General features: G+C 41.1%; 6 protein-coding genes across 7 annotated transcripts; 2 read left to right on the forward strand and 4 right to left on the reverse strand.

Moving 5' to 3' along the window:
- Positions 1-1,149: 1,149 nt before the first annotated feature.
- LOC116926717 (homeobox protein goosecoid) lies at positions 1,150-3,491 on the reverse strand. The gene is made up of 3 exons (XM_032933658.2): positions 2,816-3,491; positions 2,184-2,614; positions 1,150-1,566 (listed from the first exon to the last, which is right to left on the reverse strand). Exons 1-3 carry the CDS (start codon positions 3,288-3,290, stop codon positions 1,381-1,383), a joined length of 1,092 nt encoding a protein of 363 aa, XP_032789549.1. The 5' UTR covers positions 3,291-3,491; the 3' UTR covers positions 1,150-1,380.
- A 6,871-nt stretch (positions 3,492-10,362) lies between these two features.
- Positions 10,363-14,683, forward strand: LOC116926709. Of its 2 annotated transcripts, XR_004396227.2 has the most exons (18): positions 10,363-10,609; positions 10,675-10,751; positions 10,814-11,099; positions 11,173-11,229; positions 11,291-11,372; positions 11,447-11,660; positions 11,752-11,924; positions 11,992-12,178; positions 12,238-12,533; positions 12,606-12,746; positions 12,804-13,064; positions 13,134-13,320; positions 13,380-13,542; positions 13,601-13,713; positions 13,792-13,925; positions 13,996-14,112; positions 14,206-14,403; positions 14,437-14,683. XR_004396227.2 is itself a non-coding variant. In XM_032933648.2 (17 exons), exons 1-17 carry the CDS (start codon positions 10,510-10,512, stop codon positions 14,345-14,347), a joined length of 2,730 nt encoding a protein of 909 aa, XP_032789539.2. In that variant the 5' UTR covers positions 10,363-10,509; the 3' UTR covers positions 14,348-14,683. The 2 variants fall into 2 exon arrangements, 1 of the variants encoding a protein (XP_032789539.2); XM_032933648.2 differs by having other exon boundaries at positions 14,206-14,683.
- Positions 14,675-16,153, reverse strand: LOC116926721 (peroxiredoxin-5, mitochondrial). The gene is made up of 3 exons (XM_032933663.2): positions 15,406-16,153; positions 15,208-15,342; positions 14,675-15,082 (listed from the first exon to the last, which is right to left on the reverse strand). Exons 1-3 carry the CDS (start codon positions 15,415-15,417, stop codon positions 14,750-14,752), a joined length of 480 nt encoding a protein of 159 aa, XP_032789554.2. The 5' UTR covers positions 15,418-16,153; the 3' UTR covers positions 14,675-14,749.
- A 144-nt stretch (positions 16,154-16,297) lies between these two features.
- On the reverse strand, positions 16,298-17,359 carry LOC116926720 (peroxiredoxin-5, mitochondrial). Its single transcript, XM_032933662.2, has 3 exons — positions 17,152-17,359; positions 16,941-17,075; positions 16,298-16,799 (listed from the first exon to the last, which is right to left on the reverse strand). The coding sequence occupies exons 1-3, from the start codon at positions 17,272-17,274 to the stop codon at positions 16,467-16,469; spliced, it is 591 nt and encodes a 196-aa protein (XP_032789553.2). The 5' UTR covers positions 17,275-17,359; the 3' UTR covers positions 16,298-16,466.
- Positions 17,360-18,595: 1,236 nt separating this feature from the next.
- LOC116926713 (cytochrome P450 4C1) lies at positions 18,596-21,260 on the forward strand. The gene is given in 12 exon segments (XM_032933653.2): positions 18,596-18,842; positions 18,931-19,040; positions 19,117-19,207; positions 19,279-19,467; positions 19,554-19,620; positions 19,706-19,835; positions 19,895-19,979; positions 20,040-20,143; positions 20,205-20,264; positions 20,266-20,274; positions 20,339-20,687; positions 20,786-21,260. Coding segments are annotated over 12 exon segments (1,530 nt in total). The 5' UTR covers positions 18,596-18,685; the 3' UTR covers positions 20,965-21,260.
- LOC116926706 lies at positions 21,250-24,983 on the reverse strand. Its single transcript, XM_032933643.2, is given in 4 exon segments — positions 21,250-23,417; positions 23,419-23,521; positions 23,523-24,546; positions 24,823-24,983. Coding segments are annotated over 4 exon segments (3,222 nt in total). The 5' UTR covers positions 24,851-24,983; the 3' UTR covers positions 21,250-21,350.
- Positions 24,984-25,032: the final 49 nt, after the last annotated feature.

A 25,032-nucleotide genomic window follows, 5' to 3' on the forward strand; every position in this document is an offset into this window, starting at 1 on the left:
AGTAGGCTATATATATAGCCTACCCACTTGCTATCTCATATATAAAGAATGTCTGCTGTGATTTTAGATTGACGTCATTGCGTCATTTCATCGGTTTCTCCAAATCAACGAGATCGTTCTGTTCGTCTTTACTGATGCCTCGAACAAAGTCTTTTAATTAATCATCACCTCATTCTATGCCCTTCGCATTTTTTGTTCTCATTTCGATTGATCTTTGTACGGTTGTCAGCACAACGATGGGCGCTAATGTGATTTACCCGACAAATCACGACTTTAAAAGGTGGACGATGATGTGGTCGGTCGGTCGAACGGGTGACGATGGGGCTTCCTTATTTAATGTCCTCGCCTTGCCCTGATGGGAAACAACAACAACAAAAAAGACACACAAAAAAAAAATATTTAAATTCTCAAACCAAATACAATTTGAGTCTTTGAAATTTGGGCTGCTTTGCTCGTTGCTGCTGCAAGTGCTGCACGCAAAGTAGTCTAAGCCGTTAACTGGCTTACACGAAACACTCCTTATTTCACTAAGTCGCCGAAAACTGACCCCGTAGCAGCCTTTTCGGATTTGTCCCTGTTCCCTACGCATATCTTGTATAGGTTGCGCACATACGAAGGACATGAAAACATTAGAAATCCGTGCATCCATCGTAGCGTGTCTCTATACATGACGTGCACACAAGCAGACATCAAGCAGTGTATATTTAAGCTTCATGTGAGAAGAGTGGCAACATGATGAAGAACAAAAACGAAAGAAAAAGAGCTCAACTAAATGTGTTAAGAATGTTTGATTTTGTTCCACCCTCTTTTAAGAGGTTACCGCCCACTCCTGTCTTTACATTTTCTTCCTGGTATTTCCGTTTCAACGCTGATGGGTTCCGTTGAAACAAAACGGCAACAAATATCCTTTTGTGCGTGATTTTCATTTGTTTTGTTTTTTTCATTTCTCTTTGATCTTTTATATTATCGATTGACTCGTTTTTTCTTCGGGCGACAAAGCCGATTAGCACAAAATATTCCGGATGGACGACAACGGAAGGACTTTCTTTTTGACTATCTATATACAGTGCCCTGGGCGCCATCGTTCACTTACACCCTCGTTGATTGTCGAGGAATTTTGCATCACATCCTCTTCCTTTCAACATCTCATTCAATTAAACAGTTTAATAAGTCACCCAGTGTATATAATACTTTGCACAAAATAAAATAGATAATACATGTTATTTTCCTGGTCGTGTTCTATAGCAAAATAATAATAAAAAAAAAAAAAAAAACAACTTGACATAAAAATACACGAATGTAACACGGTACATCAACATTTTATGTATATGTATATAGGCCTCCGATGAAAAAAAAAAAAAATTACGTAGCGAATGAATTTCATGAGCTGAGATCAGCCTCCAAGTCCATGTCCAGGGAGAGGTCGTCGGTGTTGTCCATGGCGTCTTTGACTGACGAACGATGATGATGGCCAGGAAGATGGTGGTTCTGTTGCCTGGTGCGCATCTGTTCCTGTTCTTCGCGTCTTTGTTTCCTCCACTTGGCTCGACGATTCTTGAACCAAACCTGATGATAACAATCGATAGATTTATAGCTTAACAAAAATTCTCGCCAAGTATGTATGTACATAAGAACTTTGAACAAATCCACAAGTTATATATAGAATCAATGAAAACATATAACTATATACGATAGAATAAAAACGCCTATGATAATAGTTTTATGATGGGTGATGCCATGGAAACGATTTTTCTTTTTTATTTTGCCTCTCTCTTTAAAGCATTAGTAGCCAAAAGGGACGAGGAGCAACGAAAACAAGAGCCCCCCCCAATGCTGAGCTCGTATCACAATACGACGCCGTTTTAGAGTATATAGGTCTATACGGCGTGTTGATTGAAATAACAACATTATCGATAGGAAATAAGGAAGAAAAAAGGATTCGAGTCGGCTGAGTCGATTCCCATGTTTCAGACGCTTTTAATCTGTGGCGTGCATAATCCCCCTATACGTATATATAGTCTATTCCTTTTCTTTTCGAACGTGTATTACGTATATAGAGGGAAGATGACTTAAATCTCTACGTAAATAGGCCTCTGTACAATTTCGATTGGCTTTAGGCCTATATGTTTACTCTTGCGAACCAATCGAAATAATAATAATAATAAATAATGAATAATACGAACCTCAACTCGTTCTTCTTTGAGGTCGACGGTGAGCGCTAGCTGTTCGCGAAGCAAAACATCGGGGTAGTGCGTCTGAAGAAATGTGGCCTCCAATTTCTCCAGCTGCTCCTCGGTGAAAATGGTGCGATGGCGTCGCTTCCGTTTGCCGCTCGACGTTGTCATCGACGCTAAACTGGAGCCGACCATGCTGGAGGAGGTCGACGTTTGAGTCGGGAATGGCCAGCATCCCTGATGCTGATGCGGAAGCAGGTGGTGGTGAGCGTGATGATGATGATGAGGCACGGAGTATAAGGTCTGACCGACGTTGCCGCCATTGCTGGCTATCACAGATAAAGGCGACGATGACTGATGCTGCATCACGCCGGCACCGACGTTTCCGCAATGTTGCGAATGCGGATACAACCCTGATGCAGCATGTCCCGATAACATCCCTATATTTTTGTAAATGACACGTTATTTATCAATATCAGTACTGGCTATTTTCACGCACACTAAATGCACACATCACGTCACATAGAAAGCGTGCGTGTGGTTACATAATTATACGTTCTCATTTTCAATGGCTATATAAGGAACGGGAATGGTGACGATTATGAATCAATCAAAACTATATAAATATGGTTAGTCTATACCTAAATAGGCGTAGCCGTAAGCTGTCGGGTCGGCCAAATTGAGTGGCATGATGTGTTGGTGCGACGGATGGCCGACGACGGAGAACATATTCTGCTGGTGGTACTGCTGGAACTGTTGCTGGATCATGTCCGAATTAGCGAAGGCAGCCGGTGAGGTGCCACTCGGTGGAGTGCTGACGGGTGTCCTATGATTCACTGTCACCGGTGGCGAAGCTGGACTTTTGATGCTGGGCGCCAAAAGATTGTCGATGGTGAAGACGGATGATTTGCGGCCCGTCAAATTGGCCGGTTGGTCACCCATTTTGTGGACGCCCGTACTTGTGGGCATCTTCTTCGACGACAACCTACTGCTGCCGCTCGACGGACTAGTGCAACTCCTTTGTTGCTGTCCTTTGATTAATACTCTGTCTTTCAATAAGCCGGACACTTGCGGGGCACTGCTGGGCGCGAAAGAAATCGAACCGGCCATTTGCATCAATTAGGGAGGGGGGGAGGAAGAAAACGTACAATAACGCTTGTTTTAAATAAAAAAAAAGGAGGAGGGAAGACGAAAACTGCAGTGTTGCACACGTTTTGTTGTCTTATGTTCTTCTTCTTCTTCTTCTTCCTTTGAAATGTCGCACTTGTTATGCCAAGACGAGCCACTATTTTCTGTCCAGAACTGACTGCTAGAATTGCCGATCTCACCTTTTCGTTTTATACCTACATCCCACACAGTCAGGCTCCTCCCTATTTGAGTTCCATCTCTAGCTCCGCCTTTCGCTCGGTCGGAAATCTTTTCATTCGCTCCGACCGCTGGTCTCAAGCGGACGCTTTTATTCCTGTGCCATCAACTTCTGGTCGCACACAGATTGTTGTTTGTACACCCTCCCCCCTTTTTTTTACTTTTTCTTCTTGTTGTTGTTTAGCTGGAAGAATAACCTATGGACCTATTTAAGATCCTATAACGGACGGTGCATTTATTTTTACGGGAAAAAAAAAACGAATTGAATCTATAGGACTGCGTGATTGAAGCTATAGTCAATAATTGAATTATGAATCGCTGATGTGACATTGTAGCACCTGTACAATGTTACGACGCACGGAATTTTATAATCAGATTACCATATCAGGGCATTATCGATCGTATATATATATGTGTGTATAACTAAATCCTCTCCTCGTCCCAAACATCATGGGTTTCAATAACGCAGCATATACACCAGCACATTTAAAAAAAAAAAAAAGAGGAAAAAAAAACAAAACAAAACAGGAGCGCGTTAGTGAGAGTAAAGCCATGTGATGTCTCTCACAATTATATAGCCTATATCCAAGAGCTAATTCAATTACGAGCCAGTTGCATCCACACGGTATATATAAACGTAGATACACGGATAAGTGATTCATCAATATTTTAATCGGGCAAAAGTGCTGCCCTCTATATATCCCGTCAAAATGTGAAATTCGTCCGTAATAACCGGCTAAGTGTAAGCCTTTACATAAAGTATCGCTGCCTTATTAAGCTCTATAGTCTAATATATATATATGTGACTCGGAAGCGCTTGTGGTAGAACTAACGATACATATATATATAGGATACCTATAATATGCGCATGTGTCACTACCGCCAAGACAATGGGATCAAGTAGCCCACAATTTGAAAACAAAAATCCTCCAAAGGCCAAATGGGGCATTTAAGCTAATCAAAAGACGCGTCAAGTATTTAAAAAAAAAAAAAAGCCCAGGTGGAAAGGGGTCAGCTTGTGCAGCAGAATCGCATAGGCGACATGCAGTCTGGTGCAGACGGAATTCCCCTCTTTAAAAAAAAGAAAAGAAAAGAAAAGCATCAAAAAATTGCTTTGTTTTGTCTTGTTCATCAGGTCGCCAGGCTGTCTCTGAAAGAAGACAATCTGGGAAACGTCGGTCTTTCTAAATGTATAAGGCCTACCTGGCTTTCACACCTTCTGAAAGCCCTCGATTCGTCTTCTCTTATTACTTAGCAAAAAAATGGTCGTCTCGGGAGAATTTCACTTGTTTTTGGCTTTTAAACGAAGAAATCTCGCCATTTGGCTTTTTGATTTCAAAATCTTGCAGGTGCCCTCTCTCAACAGGTGGTGGCCAACAATATCGGCCTACCTATATACATCCGTATTAGAGGTATTCCGTAAACACTAGAGACATGTAGACCCTATAGTATACGCCGACAGGCTCTTGTGCTGTTTTTATTCTTGCACGTGCATCAGACACCCAAAATAAAGGGAAAGCGAAATATTGGGCAAAAATCTGATGACCATCATTATAAACGATAGCTCTGTAAGTCAAAGACACGTATTATTCATATTTAGCCGACGGCAGAATCGGCACCTCTTGTTAGGCAGGTATAAAATAAAACATTTTCTTAAACGCTAAAACACATCATTTGGATGTGATAAAGAGGATAGGTCGAATGATGTTTATTTGATGAACTTTATTGCAGCACAGTTTATGAATAGAATCATTCTCTTTGCCGTTTTAAAAGTGGCTGAAAATCTCACTCATTACATCGAACATTCTAAAATGGAAATACAATTTCACGAAATCTTGTATAGGATTTACTTATAAAGATTTCAACGACTGTCATTCATTGCCCTTGTTTCTCGTGTCCTAATAAGGCTATACGCTTTTTATCTGCATAGCGATTCAGGGTCCCAAGGATCAACTTGGTGTTTAAAAATGCATAATATAGGTACGTAAAGACATTGATTTTTTGTATTACTGCTATATGCAGTCCCGTTTCCCTTAAATTAATATCTATGCGCCAAAGTAAAGAAAATAACAAAAGGAATTACAGAATTTGTTTCCATCTGTATTTTTGTATATAGCCTTCCTTTTTAAATAATTAATACAGCCATCACGTTTGTTGCTTAAAAGCCTTTTGTTTTGTTTGTTTTTAAAATTTGCTTGCAATAAAAACACAATTTCAGTGCAAAGATCGGATGGAGAAAGCACCAACAATTGAAAGGGCTTCTGTTTTTTTAATTTACTGTTTACATCATTTGACACTAGAGCATTTAAAAAAAAACGAACTTTAGAGCGATACTTGAAGATTTTTTTAAAAACCTGATTTTGAAAGAAAATTTTACATGTTATTCATTTAGTGCATTTGCTCACAGATAGACTAACACAAAGCAGTAAGCAACAACAAAAAAGAATAGCAATAGCATAAGATAACGAAAAACATTTCTGGTTAGGCTATGATGCGAATGTGACAGAGGGACGCAATCTACCTATTGTCTAGACTACATTAAAAATACTGCGTAGTAGGTTTTTTTTTAATGCCCCAACTCAACTCGGTTGTTAAAAATTAGGAACAATCAATTATTACGAAACTTTTCCCCCTACCGGGAATCATGAACAGGTTGGAGTTCTGACCATTAACCCCGGTGAGTCGGAGCACACAACAAGCAACACGATCTGAATTAATGCCGCATATCGCATTATCTCCTTCGCATTTAGCCATCATAAGATTTGAAGTTTTGCACTCAGCAGCGAAGCTTCTTGCAGAATTAACTGGAAACTCCCCAACACAATGTCTTCTCCCCGAAGGAAAGGATATAAGACGGCCGGCCTCCAAAGACTATAGGGATTCTACATATATAAGACGACGAGCAATAGAAAGAAAATTCATTTAACAAATCAGCTATAATAGAATGGTGTCTCCCTTTAGAGGCAGAAATGCAGGTCGCATTTAACTATAGTCGGCTAAAACAAAGAGAATCAAAGGATTAGCCTTTACAGACTTCCGTCATGCCATCCGGCCGTAAGGTCCATCGCATCACCACGCCTTGTTATTGTGACAGCTTATCCCCCTACTAACGTGACATTTCCTCCACTATATATACACAATCTCCGTACAGACGCGCAAATCTGAATAATTAACTTACCGGTGATCCTGATCCTGTGGGATTATATGATGAAAAGTCTATTGGATATAGGAAACGGGTACGTTCAACTGCATGGTTGATCCATCGTTTCATGTTGCTTCCACCTCCTCCTCTCTAAACAAAACGACACGGACAGGTTACTGGAGCTTAGGATCTACGACTTCATGCGTGATTGATATACTAAAATCAAAACAGGCTCCACGACGTGGCTTCTCTATGCTTTTCTTTTTGCTAGGTGATGACATGGGCCTTTAATTTAATCCAAGTTATCTGTCAATCTAATGGTATTTGATATTTTGATACGTAAAACTTTGATCGTTTTTGGCTTGTTCTTCTTTTCATTTGTGAGAGGTTCTCTCGCTCTGCGTAGGAGAACCATTGAAATTGAAAACTTGCATAAAATTTCAGGATTTTTCAAGGAAATGAATTCGAGAGCTAAACGGAAAAAAACATTCAGTTTAAGAATTACCTCTGTAAAAAATCTATTAGGCTTCACCAGCCGCAAATGCAAATTTGACAATCATTGAAAAACTATTTCTCTGTATGTAGTCTCATTTTATTTGGAATATAAAAATAGGGAGTTATATTATTCGGGCAAAGAGAAAAATAAAATGGCAATATCACAACAATATGGTTGCAGATCTCAAGATGGATTGGATGTCAGCTACTATAATACACAAGTCAAAGGCTAAAGCTCGTATAGAAAGAAACCACAAACAGACCCACCCACACGATAAAGACATATGCCTTCTGATCATCTCCTGATGAATCTTGAACCTGATCTCGTGTCTATTGGCACGTGTGGGTTATGTTGGGCCAACTGCTGCCAAAAAACCGACAAGTGTTCCATCCGCGCTCACGTGCCCAAAAGTCTGCACAGCTTTCAGCATCCGGAATCGATCATCGACCCACCTCTACCCAAGCACCAACAACACGCAGGTCAGTTTAACTGTTGACAACATTATTGTGTTTGACTGCTGGATATAGAGAGATATACAGGCCTATGGGGAGGAGCGGACGTCTTGCTGTTGTCATCCCATTAAGAAGATCAAACACGGCCACCATCGTCCAGTCATATCCTCACGTGCACCAGTCCATGTTGACGATCACATCTGTACACGGATGCTTTGCTGCTTCCAAAATACAATGCTGACACACACACAAATTTCAAAACACATTTCTACATCGAGGTATATAGGATCTGTGGCAATCTTCACCAGAAGGGTACAACACAGGTGCGGATGGAGGCCTATAGCTGTATATAGTCTTCAGTTATTGGGCGTTGAGTGCTACTCCGGGCACAAGTTCAGTTTGTTGGGGGGTTGAACCCCCATTGTGTGGTTTTTCAGAGCCCCAAGAGTCTTCAATAGATGCTGACAATAAGTTCCATACTCCCATTGATACGGGGATTTTCTTCGGCTGTCATAGCAGCACCCAAGAAAACTAGTGGACGACCACCAAAGAACTATTAGTTCAGGAGGAGCTCAAAAAAAATATGATGGGTCAGCCGTCATGTTTTGGCCCATCCACCCTTATTTTTTTTTATTTTTTGCAAAAGCAGAAAATGGAATCAATTTTTTTTTTATCTTAAAGCTCAACGGCCAACACAAGAGAGAAGTCAAACCTTTTACTTTTGTACACACACTGTTGTATTAACTTTTAGGTGCTGTAAATTGCTGTTTTTGACCATGAAGATTGGCACGTGGTTGAGCTTTATCATCTAGCACGTCTTCTAGTAACGTTTTGTCAGAAAAAAAAAAGAACTTGAAGAATAAGGAAAAGAAGATTCTGCTAAAGGCACATTGTCAGCTCATCGTCTAGCAGAACACATCCACAGCAGGTGATGAATAGATGATGGATGGTTGATCGAATTCGTTGAGCCTGTCTATGATTTACATACTATTAGTTTCGATTGTAATTGCAGACGATTCAAAGATGTGCATATTGACTTAGAATAATGCCATTATAATGAGCTCTAACTGGGGGGGGAGGTGAGAGCTGGCACATGGACACAAGACTCATTGGATTCCATCCACCATGTTTGTGTGTGTGTTGTAAAGATGTAGGATTCAATTGCTTACGGTACTACTGGACTAGAGCTGGGCTTGAGTCAATGTTGGTTTAGTGGGTGTTATTTTGGATGTCGATGCGTACAGACCTGGACAAACAATTCGTAAGGCCACCATGTTGATTGTCTCTCTGGTTTCAAAAACTGTTGCACTCCCAACAAGTTTCCCATCACATCACGGCCATCAATGTGCTCATTGGCTAGCCCGGCCAAGTTTCCGAGAGTGCGATGGAAGGGGATCAAGCGCAGCTGTGTGCTGATGGGCTACACATGTGTTTGCTGCGATGGTTTTTGTCACCTCATTCTCTTACAACCCTTTCAGCTCTCGTATCTATGTACATCACCTCCTCCCTCCCCTGTTTAACAGATAGTGTTGTTAGCAATTTGTCTGATTGCCGAGCCAATATTGAAACAGGATGGGCAACTGCTGGGCGGTTGAATTCAAGTCGACTTATAATTTACAGTACACCATCATATAGTAGGCTGTGTGTGGTATTTACTGCACGTGTTTAACGCCTTATTTGACTTTAGCACTTACTTTAATAGATGATCATTTGCCCGTATCACAACAACTCCGCAGGTATAGAATGCCTCCGGTGACTTAAATGTGGATGAATAGTTTGAAAATATGGCGAACATATAGGACATTAATATCTAATGCGACAGCGAACTTCTCTGTAGTGTTATTCTGTTTAGAAATACAGACTAAACGCAGTATTAGCCTCACATTAAGTGGGAAAATATGCACGAAAATCTCTTATTGACAAACAAATCTAATCATACTTAATTGCATTACACAATAAACCAGTTTGCCTACAAAAAGAAAAATAACCGAAACTCCAGCTTTTAAAATCATCAACTATAACAGCGGGTAATATTTATGGTAATATTTATGGTAATATTTAACCTCAAGGTTTACGACCCGCCTGTTTGCTAATTGGCTGATAATTATCGTGGCCTACTTTGTTATATCAGGTTTCAAATTCAAAGAGATTTTTTTTTTCGTAAAAAAGGAGTCCCGCAGCAAAAGGTGATGAATAGTCTCGGGGGAATTTGGAGTGGGTAGGGGTGCTCGTTTCCCAATTTTGCCATTTCTTTATCTGAATTTGGCAATTTGCAACACTTTTCAGGGCTCGGAATCATTGCTAATTTTTCTGTTACTGGCAATTTCTCTAAACATCTCAAAATTCGAACCAATCAAAACCTAACTCCCGCCAAACATACTTAAAATAAAAAATTTGAACTATAATTTTCATACGTACTATCCGATGGCTTATTTAGTAATATTACGAATGCATGCAACGGAAGGGAAATTTTACCATTGCTGTATACGTCATTTATTTTCAATTGCTAGCAAAACCATTGTGTAGAACGGGAAACGAAAAGAGACGCAAAGCCTGTCAAGTGAGATCAGCAGAATCAGAGGAATCATGTACCAAACAGTCCAGACTTGACTGTTGACTTGACTGACTTGGCTGTTATCCTGTTGACTGTTGGCTCTTGGCTGTTGGATTGGCTCATTGGCTGGAGGCTGGCTGCCTAACTGCCTTGCTCAGTTGCTCTCCCCTAAAGAACACGTCAAGTCAAGTTGGCAACGTTGCTTTTAGTGTCAATAATAAATACAAACTAAAATTGCTTCCGTGGCGGCTCCAGAAAAACAATATAATTGGACTTCGCAAACTTCTTTCCAACCTGTGGTGCGGCCTCAACATTCCAATTTTATCATGAAGGTAGATGAAAGTGAAGCCTATCAGAGCATCAAAACTTCAATTGAAGCCCACCGAACAGATGTTTTGAAAGCAGTAATCGACACAGTAAAAAAAGGTAAGATGATTCGCTTTAAATATTTTAATCTTTGCGATTAAACTCGTGATTTCCTACCAATATAGAATGGGAGGAGAAAGATTTCTTTAAATTTTTAAACAACTCAAGAGAAGAAGGGTCATTTCTGCATTTGGTTACCAAGGTACTAAATAAACAACCTGCCAAAGCAACAACAAAATTAAGTTTTTTTCTTTTGTCATGCAGAACAATCAAGCAGATATGGTTAGACTTTTACTGAGTTATGGAGCAGATCCTACAGTTGTCAATGGAAAGGGAGAAAATGCTTTAGCTGTCACCTCCAACAAGCACACAAAGTCTGCGTACAAAGATGCATTGTTTGCATCTATTGCCAGCCATGATATGCGAATGACAGAAAAGCTATACATGGCAGCTACAGAAACAGATATAAGGGACAATTTGGAAAAACTTAACACTCCGTTACATTGGGCAGTTTCATTTCTTAATAAAGAAGCAATACACTTTCTAACAGGTACAACCAAGTTTTATGGTCAGTATACAGTTTAGTGGTAAATACATTGTGGCTTTGCTTTCTTATTTTTCAGAACAAGGAGCTATACTGGACAGTATAAATGCAAAAGGAATGACTCCATTGCACGAAGGTTTGCATGAAGAAATAGAAATATTGAAGTTTTATCCTTAATTTTCATTTCTTGTATTCAGCTGTTCAAGCAGGGAACTATGATATTGTTAATCTACTCATAAAAATGGGCGCAGATGTTAACTGTCTTGTTCAAGGGAATAGGTCTGTCTTAAAATTGCTCGTTGTTGGCATAGAACACATCAGCTTTTAACCAAAAGGAACTCTATTTTGTTTAGCAATTTGAAAGGCATGTCAGCCATAGATTTGGCCATTCCTGGTTCAGAGATGATGAACCTTCTTATGCGTTACCGTAATGCTAACGACGGGTTAGGCCCACCTAGAGAACTAGTAGAGATGAATGGCAATGTCAACGGTAATGCTCAACACAGAGATGGTCGAATGGGGCCTGCTTCACCCGACGGAGCTGAAAGTGCACTTAGTGTCGAGGAGGTAAATTTGATAAGAATTAAGACTTTTTCGAGCGTCAGATTTTTGTGTCCTATCTATTGGTTAATATCTTTCACTGGGTATGATTGATTAGATCACGACTTCTTTGCCATTTATACGTGCACCGATACGTCCAGTAATCACAGACGCCCGTTTACATTGGCTATGGCCTCCACCGAAGCAAATTCAACAACTGGAAGGACTACCGTTCTTAATTCATCAGCCATGGAGCATATCATTCGTCTCTTGCTCTATTCCATTACATGAGTGAGTTTGGTTTTCGAATTGATACTTGGAATTCGAAATCCACTTTGAATATCATTCCGAATTACAGCATACTGGATATCTGGGATGCGCACAAGGCCCCGCTTTCTTTGCTAGGAATAAATCCTATTATCGGCAACGTGAAGCCCAATAACACAACCACGACGGATGACAACGACAGCAGATTAACCTGCTGTATCAAAGCGCAACTCTTTCCTGGCCCTGAAAGTTACCGATTAACTATATCATCTTCTAAAGTAACAAGTTCGTTACATTTTTGCTCAACAGTTTTAGTAGTTTACGCGTTGGTTTTCAGATAGCCATAATCGCCGCCGATCGGCAAGGACTACATTATGCCTTGAGTAGTCTCGAGCAGCTTATAGTATTATGTCTTGACGATGGTCATTTACCACCACTGCACATCGAGGATAGTCCTTCCCTACGAATGCGTGCCGTTGTGCTTGACGTGAGTTCTGCTGGTCGTGTCCCACTTCTCGATTCTCTGTTTTCCATGATTGATATCTGGCGCTCCTTGAAACTCAATCAAGTTCACCTCTACAGCCGAGTTAATAGCTCAGCAGGGTTTCAATGGCCATGGCCCTATAGTAAAATGTACGGAGGACGAACTCCACATCGCATTATATTTCTATCTTTTTTATACTTGTCTTTCTGTTAACGAGGCAGTGAGGTGATAAGTCTGGATCGCTATTGCATGGACCGAGGGATGGAACTTGTACCGGCGCTTGATGTAGATGGTGATTTTAAAGAACAACACTTACTACAAGATTTGGTGACCACATCTCAGTGGTGTTTCCCATCCACCAAGTATAACTGCTCGAGGCATTACCGGAATCTTACATTTTACGGGTTTTATTTTTTCAGACTTTTTCACGCCGGCCCCGGCTTGACAACTCTACTTGCTGAAGCCAATTATGAACTATTGAATGGAAATGCGTCAGATAGAACATGGCTTTTGTGTGCCAATAGCTTGAGGGAGAAGAAAATACTGCCAAACTTGAACTTCGGGCATATTCTGGTTGAGTATGGATTTCAGGCAGACTACAATTTCCACGAAAAAACTCAATCGGCGTGGGAAAGTTCGGCTGCTTTGTGCTTCTGCGCTGGAACTGCCTCTTGGGACAGGTATTTCATCAAGCTTCGTCGGAAAACCCCCGTGGTAGTTAAACAGCCATAAATTTGTTTTCGGTGAAGTTTAATAGGATACCCCGAAGCTGCCTCAGCCAACATTCTTCATGCTGTGCAAGCTGCTGTGGAAAGAGGATCGTTAGGATCATTTGTAGCTACATGGACTGATTCGGTGGCTTTAGGATCGCTACATTTTGCCTGGCCGGGATGGATTTTGCAGGCTGGATTAGCCTGGAATCATTCCGTTCATTGGGTAAACGGTGTGACCATGTACTCAAGATTCCTGTTCATAGAGAAACCGTTAAATTACAGGATTTTATTCAAAATTCACTGGGTGAGCTCGTTTCGCTTTGGGTGTTGAACGAATCATTCGACAAGCGTTCTTCAGTGGGTGTAGCCATCGTTGAGATGGGCCGGCTGGAAACTTGGCTTCTTCGTCACGCTCGCGGAGAGCTTGACCTTCATAATGCATTCGGTAGTAGAACTCAGAACTTGCTGATTTCTCAACATAACTTTCCTTTTCACCCTTTTAGATGCTACTACGATTCCACCCTCTCTGCCCCCAAGCGAAGGGTCTATTCATTACCGCTTAATTTTAGATCCCGATAGTGTTAACGTAGACAACCTCAATATGGAATGTGTCGTGGTAATCGCTAAATTAGGTTTTTTTGTTTTGTTTTATTATTTTCATTCATTTAAAAATGGATGTTTTTGTTTCTTACAGCGAACCATCCGGCATTCGAAAAAATGGCATAAACTATTAACTGAAGCAACCATGACAGAAAGCCGTAATTATTTCATGAAAACAGTTGCGCTTCAAGCTCTCCTATCTGCAGATTTCCTCCTCCTGGCCTGTCGGTATGCAGATTAGGCCATATTTTTTTTTTTTTTTACGTTTGAAAATGAAATTTTAACTCTTTTCCGGTAGCATTTTGAGGGGAATTCTTACAACTGGGAGCAATCCAAATAGCAATATGGGAGTAGCCGCAATCAACCTAGGTGTAGTGAACTTAACGCCAACTTTACGAACAGACGCTGCCAACAGGTACATTTTTACTTTAGTTTTGTGCACAAGCTATGGACGTGTGTCTTGCAACAGTTATCTTAGTTGGGAATTTTCTTTCTTTTATGCGTTTAGACTGCTCAGCCTAACCGAGCGTTTCCAGCAGTTGTGGATGCAACAATATCAAAATCCCTCGAATGGACTGAATAATATAATAGGAGCCCTGAATGCATCGATTCAACGGCTTTTGGCTAATGTCGACACATCCGATTTGTAGGCGTCGATTGGTTTGAGTCGTTTTGTTGATTTGGCTTTTGCGTAGAAAGTCGATGGGTCAGCCATGATGCGCTGGTGATTTGGATATGGGTCAGCGATGATGCGCTGTCAATTCGGATACAATTTGTAAGCAACAACACAAAAGAAGGCAAAAAGGTTTAAACATTCCTTCAACCTGTTTTCGGCACATTCTGTCCTGGGATTTGTTTCGAGCGGAACAGTATTATATTGTCAAACATTAATCTTGCTTTTTATGCATGAGATATCTTTTTAGCAATCCATGTTATTTGTTACAAACATAGCCAGCAGAAAAATATTATGGACACGGTTAACTTAATATTTGTGTATTTTGATTCTGTAGCATTACAACTAATCTTTTAGTTTGCTATTTACCGGTACTTGCTTACAACTGCGACAAAAGATTCTCGGATTTCGAGCAAGTGACGCTGTGACCATCAGGTTCAACGAACAATTTCTTTACCACTCCGTCTTCAGCATACATCGAAAAACGTTTGCATCTGCTGGTGCCCAAAGTATCCGCGAAATCTTTTTCAAGACCCAAGGCCTTCGTGAAAGCGCCGTTGCCATCCGCTAGCATACGAACTTTTCCACCTGCGTTGAGATCTTTTCCCCATGCAGCCATTACATAAGGATCGTTTACGGAAATACAAACGATTTCATCGACTCCCTTGGATTTGTACTTGCCGCAATCAGAAACAAAATCTGGCACAAAGGCCTGCGGACAGAAAGGAATTGTGAGGAACAGTAATTAATATTTGAAAAAAGAAACGAATGAAAACAACCCCATAATGAATGTCTAACTTTAGATTCTACAACCAACGAACATGTAAATTTGAATACCTTGGAGCAGCAAGGTGTGAAGGCGCCGGGGACCCCGACGATGACGACTTTCTTACCGGCAGCTAGCTCCGAGATGTTCACTTTCGAATCGGGGGTATTTTCGTGCAAATATACATTTGGTAGTTTGTCTCCGCACTATTAACAATATCCATTGGTTTAGCGAAAATCTATTAACTACTACATTAGTCCGTTATTTACCTTAACTGTCATTTTGAATGTAGAGTAGTATTGTTCGTTCGACTAAACACCTTGAACTTTGGAAACACTCTGGTTAATTTCGACAGAACGTTAAGGTATTTATACCTTAACAAAAACATCGACGACGGTCAACGACTTTCTATAAGTAGCCCGACTTAATGATAAAATTGACATATTCTTAGTAATATTTTGATACAACAACGGGAAACGTTCATTCAACGCAGCTTCGACAAAAACAACGAAAGTAACCTATAAGATTCTTGTTAACGTACACTATTCGTATAGTTCGTGCATAGGCGTTTCGAATAGTCTTGTTTGGCATCTGCTTCCCGAGAAATTTTTATTTTCATCAAGGAATTCGCTACAACAATGTTTTTCATTTTTACCACAGACAAGACAATCTTTTATTGTACACTCATCTCCGTAAATATGTGCCCCCTCCAAATGGCAGGGAAAACTTAAGTATCACTGCCAATGAGGAAGAAAGAGGAAAGTTTTCCCGGCATTCGTATAGGGGCACATATTTATGGAGGTGAGTGTGCTATGGTTGTTATTTGTTAGTTACTTGCCAGGAATGTAATCAGTCAACGAGCCATTATTGAGCAGCTTGTAATTTCCACCTGCTATGTCACGTAGCCACATTAACTTCTTTTGCACGAAACCGTCTTGCAATATTCGATATTCAAATCCATTTCATGATTGTAGTTGCAGTCATAATTAATTTCCCCGTTTCAGATGTCGTATTTGCAGTCGGTTCAGATTAACAGCATTTCCAATTCCAATTTAAACGAAACTCATGGATCCATAAGCACAGATAATAGCAGTATTAAAAAATAGGAGAACAGTTTCTATCTGCATTCCAATTAACGAAACAAATATTTTGCAATTGAACTTCAGGTTTCAGTAAGGTACTGTATATTAACTGGTGCATAAGTAATAAGCAGGAAGAATATTTTCAATCACCATGTTATTTTATAACACAAGGAGGCTGATGTATACTATCTACGAGATACGTGGCTAAAACCAGAAATTGCTTTTATAGTCCCACTTAAATCACACATCTATAATTGAGACAATAGACTATTGGATAGGGAGCAAGTCAAGCCTGTACCATCAGGCTCAACATTTGCAGTCTTAACTACTCCGTCTTCAACAAGCATTGAGAAGCGTTGACACCTGATGCTACCCAAAGGTCCTGTCAAATCCTTTTCTAGATCCATGGCTTTCGTGAAAGCGCCATTGGTGTCTGCCAGCATTCGGACTTTTCCATCTGCACTATGTTCCTTTCCCCACGCAGCCATCACAAATGGATCATTGACAGAAACACAAACAATCTCATCAACTCCCTTTGATTTGAATTTGTCAAAATCAGAAACATAGCCTGGCAAATGAGTCTGAAAGCATAGAAATTAAAAAAAATATGTTGTTAAAGACTCCAAAAAATATTGCTATTGTAACATTTGTACAGTAGCTTAAAAATAAATACTTGCAAATTCAGAATTACTGAGAAAAAGGCACAAATTTCAAGAAAATACCTTTGAACAACCAGGAGTAAAGGCACCAGGAACACCAAAGATAATAACTTTCTTTCTGGCAGTCAATTCAGCAATATTTACTTTAGAGGCAGGGCTGTTTTCATACAAATCTACACTTGGTAGCTTGTCTCCACTCTAAATTTAAAAAAAAGGTAATTATATAATAATTTATTAAAATAACTGGCTGAACCAAAAACAAATTTTTCTCTACCTTGACCGGCATTGTGACTGCAGATGTTACGTGGATATATTTACGACCGTTCGCCAAGAAGTTCAGACCTACTCTGCTGTTTACGACTTTGGACAAAATCTTTGATGTAGGATTCACAGCCATGACCAACGAACGATGGTAAATTTCCTTATTTCGCTACGTAACACAAATCAGACGATAACTAACGATCGTGCGTAGTTCAGCCTCTAGCGGGTTCATTCGTAACTGAAATTTTTTAGACTGAGTTTTAAATTTAGCCGATTCATCGTGATTCGTGAGGCCATACGGTGTCTACAAACAGCACTAGGGCAATGCCGTAAAAAGTGGCGCTGACATTGTAATCAGGGATGACAGGGCAGAAACGGTTACAAATTTTCGTTGCTACGTTTTATAGCATCGGTTTATAACATCTGAGGAGGGCTAGCCACTACGCAGTTCAGCGCCGTAAGTTCCTACCGGTTCATTCAGATAGGGCAAAAAAGAAAAACGGATTGCCGTCGGAACTCGAAGACCTTGATTTTTAAAAGGCTTGAACATTATTATTTCCCTGCTACGTCTTACGTTAAACATACGCAAGAGAACCATTGGAGACTTCGTTTTGGCTTATTTAAATGAGAAATTTCAGGGTTTATAGTTTGTAGAATAAGAAAGCATCTGGAACCTTTCACATGGAGCGTGTGCGTAGCAACGATCTTATCTTTTACGAATCTTGTTTGCCTACTCAGCATTCGCGTAAAAAGAGAGTAGTGACTGTTTTATCCTGCGTAAACCAGCACGGCAGTATCTTCTTTCTAGTTATATTTAGGACACTAGTAAAAACAGATAAGCCATACAGTGTATGTTTAGCATATCGGCATAACAAATAATAAACACTGATTCTGATTTGAGGGCGTCCGAAGGGTACGTTTGAACTCCAGCATTGGTTACGCCATGGGTTCAGGTCCGCCAACTAACTTACACTGAACTTAACTTTAGTGTCTGCTGATGTCTTGTAGCGTCACCTATGCTAACCTACAGCTGATTTGTTCTCTGTACAATTACATTCCTGCTTTGTAATATTATTTCTCAGTCAACTATGCGGCAAACAAGCAAGGGGGGGGGGAGGAGAATGTGTTTATAGTGAAACAAATTCAAATAGCACCGTAATGTACTAGGTCGTTTTTCTTTATTAACTATAGTCAACCATAAAAGGGTCATCGTTCATCGTTATTAAAAAGAAAGTTGGCTAAAGTTTACATCGTCACATCTAGACGTTTTCCTTTGACGTATTTAAATAACAGAAAAATGGTTTGCAAAACTTGGTTTTTTTTTCACTAGGTGTCGCTGTTTAAGGTATGACGTTATCCTTGTAGAATGTCGATTAAAGTTTTCTCCAGATTTTACGGGCCTTTTGTAAACAATAACAGTCCTAGCATAACGACGAGTGTCGTGCAAAATTGTAAGCAATTCTGACATGTAGACCTCTTGGTAGAGCAGAGACATTCAGTCGCTGATTATCCTATTGGTCTTTTTGCTTACAAATTCAGAAAATTAGATGCTTTTCGCTGTGATTTGTCTGGCTGCGGCCGTGATTCTTTTCATTTACCTGAGGTGGGAGTATTCTTCGTACGTGAAAACCATAGACCTGATACCAGGCCCACCAAAAGTTGCTGTCTTCGGCAACGCGCTCTTACTTCCCCGAGATATTCACGGTAATCAAAACGCTAAACTTGTACTTATTTATTTCATTCTAGCAATGAGGCTAAATCCAGCATTACATTTACATAATGGATATTCTAGAATCCCTACAGGTTCTCCAGGAAAAATGGCCAAAAATGTACGGTCGCATCTTTCGCGTGTGGTTTGGCTCCCAAGCTTTCATAGACATATCTTCGCCAGCCCTTATGGAGGTACGCTAAATATAAAAATTAGCAGAATTTTATTAAAAAAATAATTTCGTGTTCTTGAAATTGTTATCCTCTTAAGGAAATAATGTCCAGCCAAAAATTCATAAACAAAGGCGAAGTTTATGATCCACTGTTGCCGTGGTTGGGCGAAGGACTTCTTACTGCGCCAGGTGATGTAACTGATTTCAACGGTGTGAATTAATGGGAATTATAACCGCTTTTAGTGATTGTAACATCACAGCAAACAAGTGGCGGAAGAGACGACGTTTGCTCACGCCAGCCTTCCATTTCCAGATCCTTGATAATTTTTTCGACATCTTTAACAAAAATGCCGACATCCTGTGTCAGCAATTGTGTGGAGCAGCAAACAGCCAAACGGAAATAGAAGTATTCCCGTTTCTTAAACGCTGCACTCTTGACATTATCTGTGGTATGCAAATACATAGCAGAAAGTGTTACCATTCATACAAATATAATAAAGCCTATCTTTTTTTGTTTTGATTCTTTTTACAATAGAAGCGGCTATGGGTATACAGGTCAACGCTCAGCTCGAAGATACACAATACATTATTTCCGTACAAAGGTAGGCAACAAAAAAGGGAAGAGGTCCAACATCTTTATCTAAAACTGGAAAAAAAAATATATACAAATATAAAATATGTTTACAGGTTTTCCTTCTTAATCTTTGAGAAATTTATGTCGATTTGGCGTTTACTTCCCGATTGGATGTATTTCTTGAGTGCCAACGGCAAGGAGTACAAAAAGCATTTGAAAGTCATTCATGATTTCACTTCCAAAGTATCCAGTCAAAGAGTGTTCTTTCTTCCTTTTCGTAATAATTCGTGACATTTATTTAGGTGATTAGAGACAGGAAAAAAGAAATCGATCAGGAAATTGAGCCAACAAATCAAGGAGATGAAAAAGAATCCGAGTTTGGATCGAGTACCAATAAAATGGAATGATTTACTTCGTATTTAAAATTATTCAGTTTTCTCTTCCTAGAAAAGCGGAGGGCATTTCTGGATTTGATGTTGATCGCTGCCAAACAAGGCGCTGATCTAAATGAAACTGACATCCGAAATGAAGTTGACACCTTTATGTTTGAGGTTAACAACCTTACTTTTATTAAGTGAAAAGAAAAGGCATGATAATCTGTGATCTAATCAGGGTCATGATACAACTGCATCCGCAACAGTTTGGTTCCTATATTGCATGGCAACTCATCCAGGATCATCAGGTACGAAGGGCTCACGTTTATTGTGCATACGTGCTACTTAGGCCTATAGATATAACATTTATAGGAGCGTGTACGAGAAGAGCTGAATCACGTGTTTGGAGATTCAAATCGTGGCTGTACGGCTGAGGATGCAACTCAATTAAAATACCTAGAGCGCTGCATCAAAGAGTCCCTTCGTCTCTACCCCAGCGTACCTAACATCAAGCGCCGTGTTAGTGAAGACATTGTCTTAGAAGGTTACACAATTCCGGCTGGTGCTACCATATCAATGCATATCTATGCACTTCACCGCAATGAAGAGGTCTTCCCGGACCCGTTCGCTTTCAAACCGGAACGATTTGAAAGCGAGCAGTTTACCGCGAGACATCCATTTGCCTTCGTTCCGTTCAGCGCTGGTCCTCGGAACTGTATCGGTAAGTTTCCGTTGTCCATTCTTCGTTCATTGACCATCGGGTTTTGTTCGATTTGTTTCGTTACCTATTTGTTTATTGTTTTCTTGGCCTTTTTTTAGGTCAGAGATTTGCTCTCTTTGAAGAGAAAGTTATCTTGTCTACCTTACTTAGACGATTTCGTTTTGTTTACGACACTGCCAAACACGGACCGGCCAAACCGTGCGCCGACTTAATTTTGAAACCTCATCATGGAATGCCCATGATAATTACGCCTATTAACCATACTACAAGCTCATAATCCCATGTTGTTGTTTTGGTCAAAACAATGCATTCTTGTTGAACGCGGGACTGATTCTTGCAGCTTATTGCGTAAACGCAGGGTTAATCTTTTGTAATCGAGTTCATTGAAATTTTCATTTTATTGTCTCATGTAGTACGAAACTCACATAATTCCGGAAATTGGCTTTGCAAAACTCACGTGGTTCATGTTTGTCTTGTCGTACCACGAGACCTGGTTATTTCCTGTTATTTCTGATACAGAAAGCGGAGTCAACCGTTCAATGAAAGAAACACCAAACACGGATTAAAATTTAACTGACTATCGTTTATTCGCAACCACCAAAACTAAGCATATTGGCGTATGATGAGCTATGTATATATAAATGAAATGGAGAAACGATTGAATTATGGATAATAGCCGGAACGAAGTCCTCTGTTATACAACGACCTTCTGGCTCCCGATTTTAACGAATCGGCATCCGAACGATCAATCTGCGGCCCAATAGAAATGAGCTGCACAGACTCAGAAGCCTGCGTTTCTTGATCCGCAAAAATGGAATGCGCAACTGCTTTCGAACGAATTTCCACCAATTCCGAAGCGGCAGCATCGACTGACTTCTCTTTACCGACCGGACTGCTACTTGCATCGCTAGCGCTACTTCTACTGCCATCCCCACCACTAGTTGAAGATGTCAAACTTGAAATGGACGCCGTTCCAGGCGACGGATCGGATGAATCAACCGAGGACAAACCAGACAAGAGTGTGCCAAACTGAGACGGATTGATAGTTGCTTGATTTGAAGGTAAACTTTCCGGCGTGGCTGCAGACGCACCTGGTGGCTGGTAAGCCACGCCTTGTTGCTGGAGCTGCACCACCTGAACCGGGTACAGCCCAGATCCAGATCCCGTGTTACTACTCACGAGTTGGTACTGTTGCTGCTGAGATGGTGCGTAAAACTGCTGCTGCTGTTGAGACGGATAGCTTTGCGGTTGCTGGGAAACTTGATAGGATGGCTGAGGTTGGGCAAAGGATTGAGGTTGTTGCTGTACAAGGTTAAAGGAAGGATATCCTTGTGAGTATGAAGAGAATCCTTGCGAAGGGAAGCTCGCTGTAGTCTGGATCTGCGACGATGCTTGAAGCGATGATGGATGAACAAAGTCGTTAAAGGCCTGTTGATAACCTGACGGCTGCTGATAGCTAGGAGCTTGTTGAATCCCGAACTGGTGGCCTCCTCCCGATCCACCAAAGCTTGCTAAAAGTGATAATCCTTGAGTGATGGCGTTCGACTCACCCACTGGTGGCCCAGTTGGACTATAATGTAGCGTACCGTCAAATCCATTTTGGAAGTTCGTAAACTGACCTTGTCCTCCGGAACCCGCGAACAATCCACCACTGTATAAGTAAGGATTCTGCTGCCCTCCGAAATCGCCGCCTCCACCACCGCCCTGATGGCCCCCACCGCCAAAGCTTCCAGAGTATCCGCCAAAGTTGTTCGACTGAAACTGCTGTTCCGGGAAACTCGACGATTGGAAATTAAATCCACCTTGATGTTGACCAACTGCTGGACCATAAGAGCCGTCAAAAGATGAAACGTCCAGGGGTCCTCGTTGGACGGAAACCGGTTGATTTGATGGCTCTTGTACACTAGTTGAATTAATGATGGATGGTGGAAGGGACGATGATTTACTAATCTCGGATCCGGATAGAAACGATGATTTATCCGCCTCTTTAGTTATGACAGTGTGAACGGTTGTGGTTTCTGGTTGAACAAAGATGGTTTTCTCAGTTATTGGGTTCCAGTTGGGTGTCGGTAACACCGGCAGCGTGAAACTGGCTTCACTGGTCGTCGTAGATGACGGGGCAGAAGTTGTCGGAGCATCGACAGAAATGGAAGGTTGGCTGTTGTTGAGGATTTGAGCCGACGCTGACGTTACAACCAAAAGTTGTTTCAAAGTGGTTTCGATATCGTCGAACGATTCCAATTCGGGAACGGATAAAGTAGACTTGATTGTGGCTACAGTGCTACTTATGCTTTTAGGCTGAATCGGTGAAGGATGTTGGGGAGCAGTCGGCGTGGGAATGGTGGATGATGGATCAGCAACGAAATCTTTTCCGGTAAACTTTTTAATCAATTCCTCGATGGAAAGTGGTGGAGGAAGAGTCGACGTCGTCGATGAACCGTCGCTGGAAGGCAATTCAAATGATGGGTATTTCGGATTTGGTACGAAATCGGTCGCTGGAACAGTTGTCGAAGTGGCCAATACGAGCAAATCGTTACTGGTGCTACTTCCTGGTACAACTTCTTTGCTGTTTTCTTCACTGGCAGCAATGTCGGGTTTCTGAATTTGGGTGACTTCTTCCTCGAAGATCTTTTGGTGACTACTATCGGTATCCTTTTGAGCTTTCAAAGTTGAAGCTGAATGAAATTGGGAGATGTACTTGGATAGACGTGGAGACTTTTGTATGGGTCCTAGATGTAGTGCTCGTCGAGGTGCCGAACCGGAGACGCGAAGGCGGAGGGAAGTCGTAACCAATGACCACCGTCTCTGTCGTTGCTTCATGATCGGCGTGAATTAATCGGGACAAACCCGCCAGGACGGCCGAATTTCTCACGCGGTATTGTTGAAGGGAAGCTACCAAGTGATGGCCCAAGTCTATTCGGACTCAACGACGGCCTCGGTTGAATTGGTCGGAACCCTCCTATCCGAGTCTTTGGCGATTCATAATCAGGTGCCTGGAACACGAACCGATTTGAAGTTCCGCTCGGACGATTGGCAGCAAACGAATCCTGCTTCTGAGTGGTAGCTCCGATTTGTTCCAAAGTTGTCGGATGTTTCACGTTTTTAGATTCAATTGACGGACGTGATTTACCGGAATCCGATTTGGTTCCGTTGGCCCTTCGATCCAACAATTTAGACTGGAATTTTTTGATGAACGTTGGCTTTGGCGTTGTTGTCGATCGCAGTTTGTTCGCGAACTCCTGACGTCGGTGGACAGACGCCGGGTTCGAGGCGTTCCAGTTACGAAATTTGACAGGTTTACCTATAGGTGTACTAATAGGAATTGTGGAAGCAATATCAGCAGATCTTTTAGGTAAACGTCGGACTGGCATACGATGCCTTATCCTGTTAATGGCTCGCCGCCGACTTCCACCTCCTTCTTCTTGGGCTACGGAAGGAGGCGAAACATTCTCTTGATTTTCGGTTGGTCTCTGTTGGAATTGTTGATTTTTGATGACTTTACTCAGGTCGAATTCTGGCGTGGGTGGATCTTCTGGAACGGCAACACCAGTCTCGAGAAAGGGAAGCGAAAGGTTAAGCATCTGCAGCGAGACCAGGAAGTGCGAAGGGTACGGTAGTTCCAGCAGGAAGGAAGTATTGGGTGCCGCCGAATCGATTGGATCGTTAACGGATGGACTGGGTTGTAGGATTAGAGGCTCGACCGGTTGTTGAACGAAAGGTGATTGATCCGCATTCGATGGAAATTCTTCTCCTTCTTTGCTGGAACGAATCTTCCGATGATATCGTTTGGTGGCTAACCGATACTCCTTGACGTCGTGATCATTAACAAAGCCACCCGCCACCATAGCCACAGCCAAACCTTTTGAAAATGAATGAATTATCAACTAATTTAAATGTTCGGTAAGAAACGTAATTAAAAGGTTAGTCTAGTTCACTTATATTGAATACACAACTATCTTCAGTCGTCTGTTTTCCATGCGTAAACCATACATTCCAACCGAGAATAAACATTTGAACTTCAATTTCCAACGAAACAGAAATTTAAGTCGTTCAACAGGGTAAAGTAGATTCCAGGTACATAACATCAGATTTCTATAACTAGCCTATTGATATAATATGGTGTAACATAACTTACTGTAGCAAAGGAGATTCAGAAATTTCATCCTGATCTCACCGATCAACAAATGGCAAACAAGGGTTCAGCCGTCACTGCCTAAGAATGGCACGAACAGAGTTGCAACAGCTTTTATCAGCTCGGCTCAGCTCTTGAATCAGTTCACTTGTTTCACTTGAATGTTTAGAAGATAGATTCTCCACTGTTTCTCACCAGCATCAGTCGCACGCT

The sequence above is a fragment of the Daphnia magna genome, linkage group LG7 (genome assembly GCF_020631705.1).
Source record: "Daphnia magna isolate NIES linkage group LG7, ASM2063170v1.1, whole genome shotgun sequence".
In the NCBI taxonomy this organism is placed as follows: domain Eukaryota; kingdom Metazoa; phylum Arthropoda; class Branchiopoda; order Diplostraca; family Daphniidae; genus Daphnia; species Daphnia magna.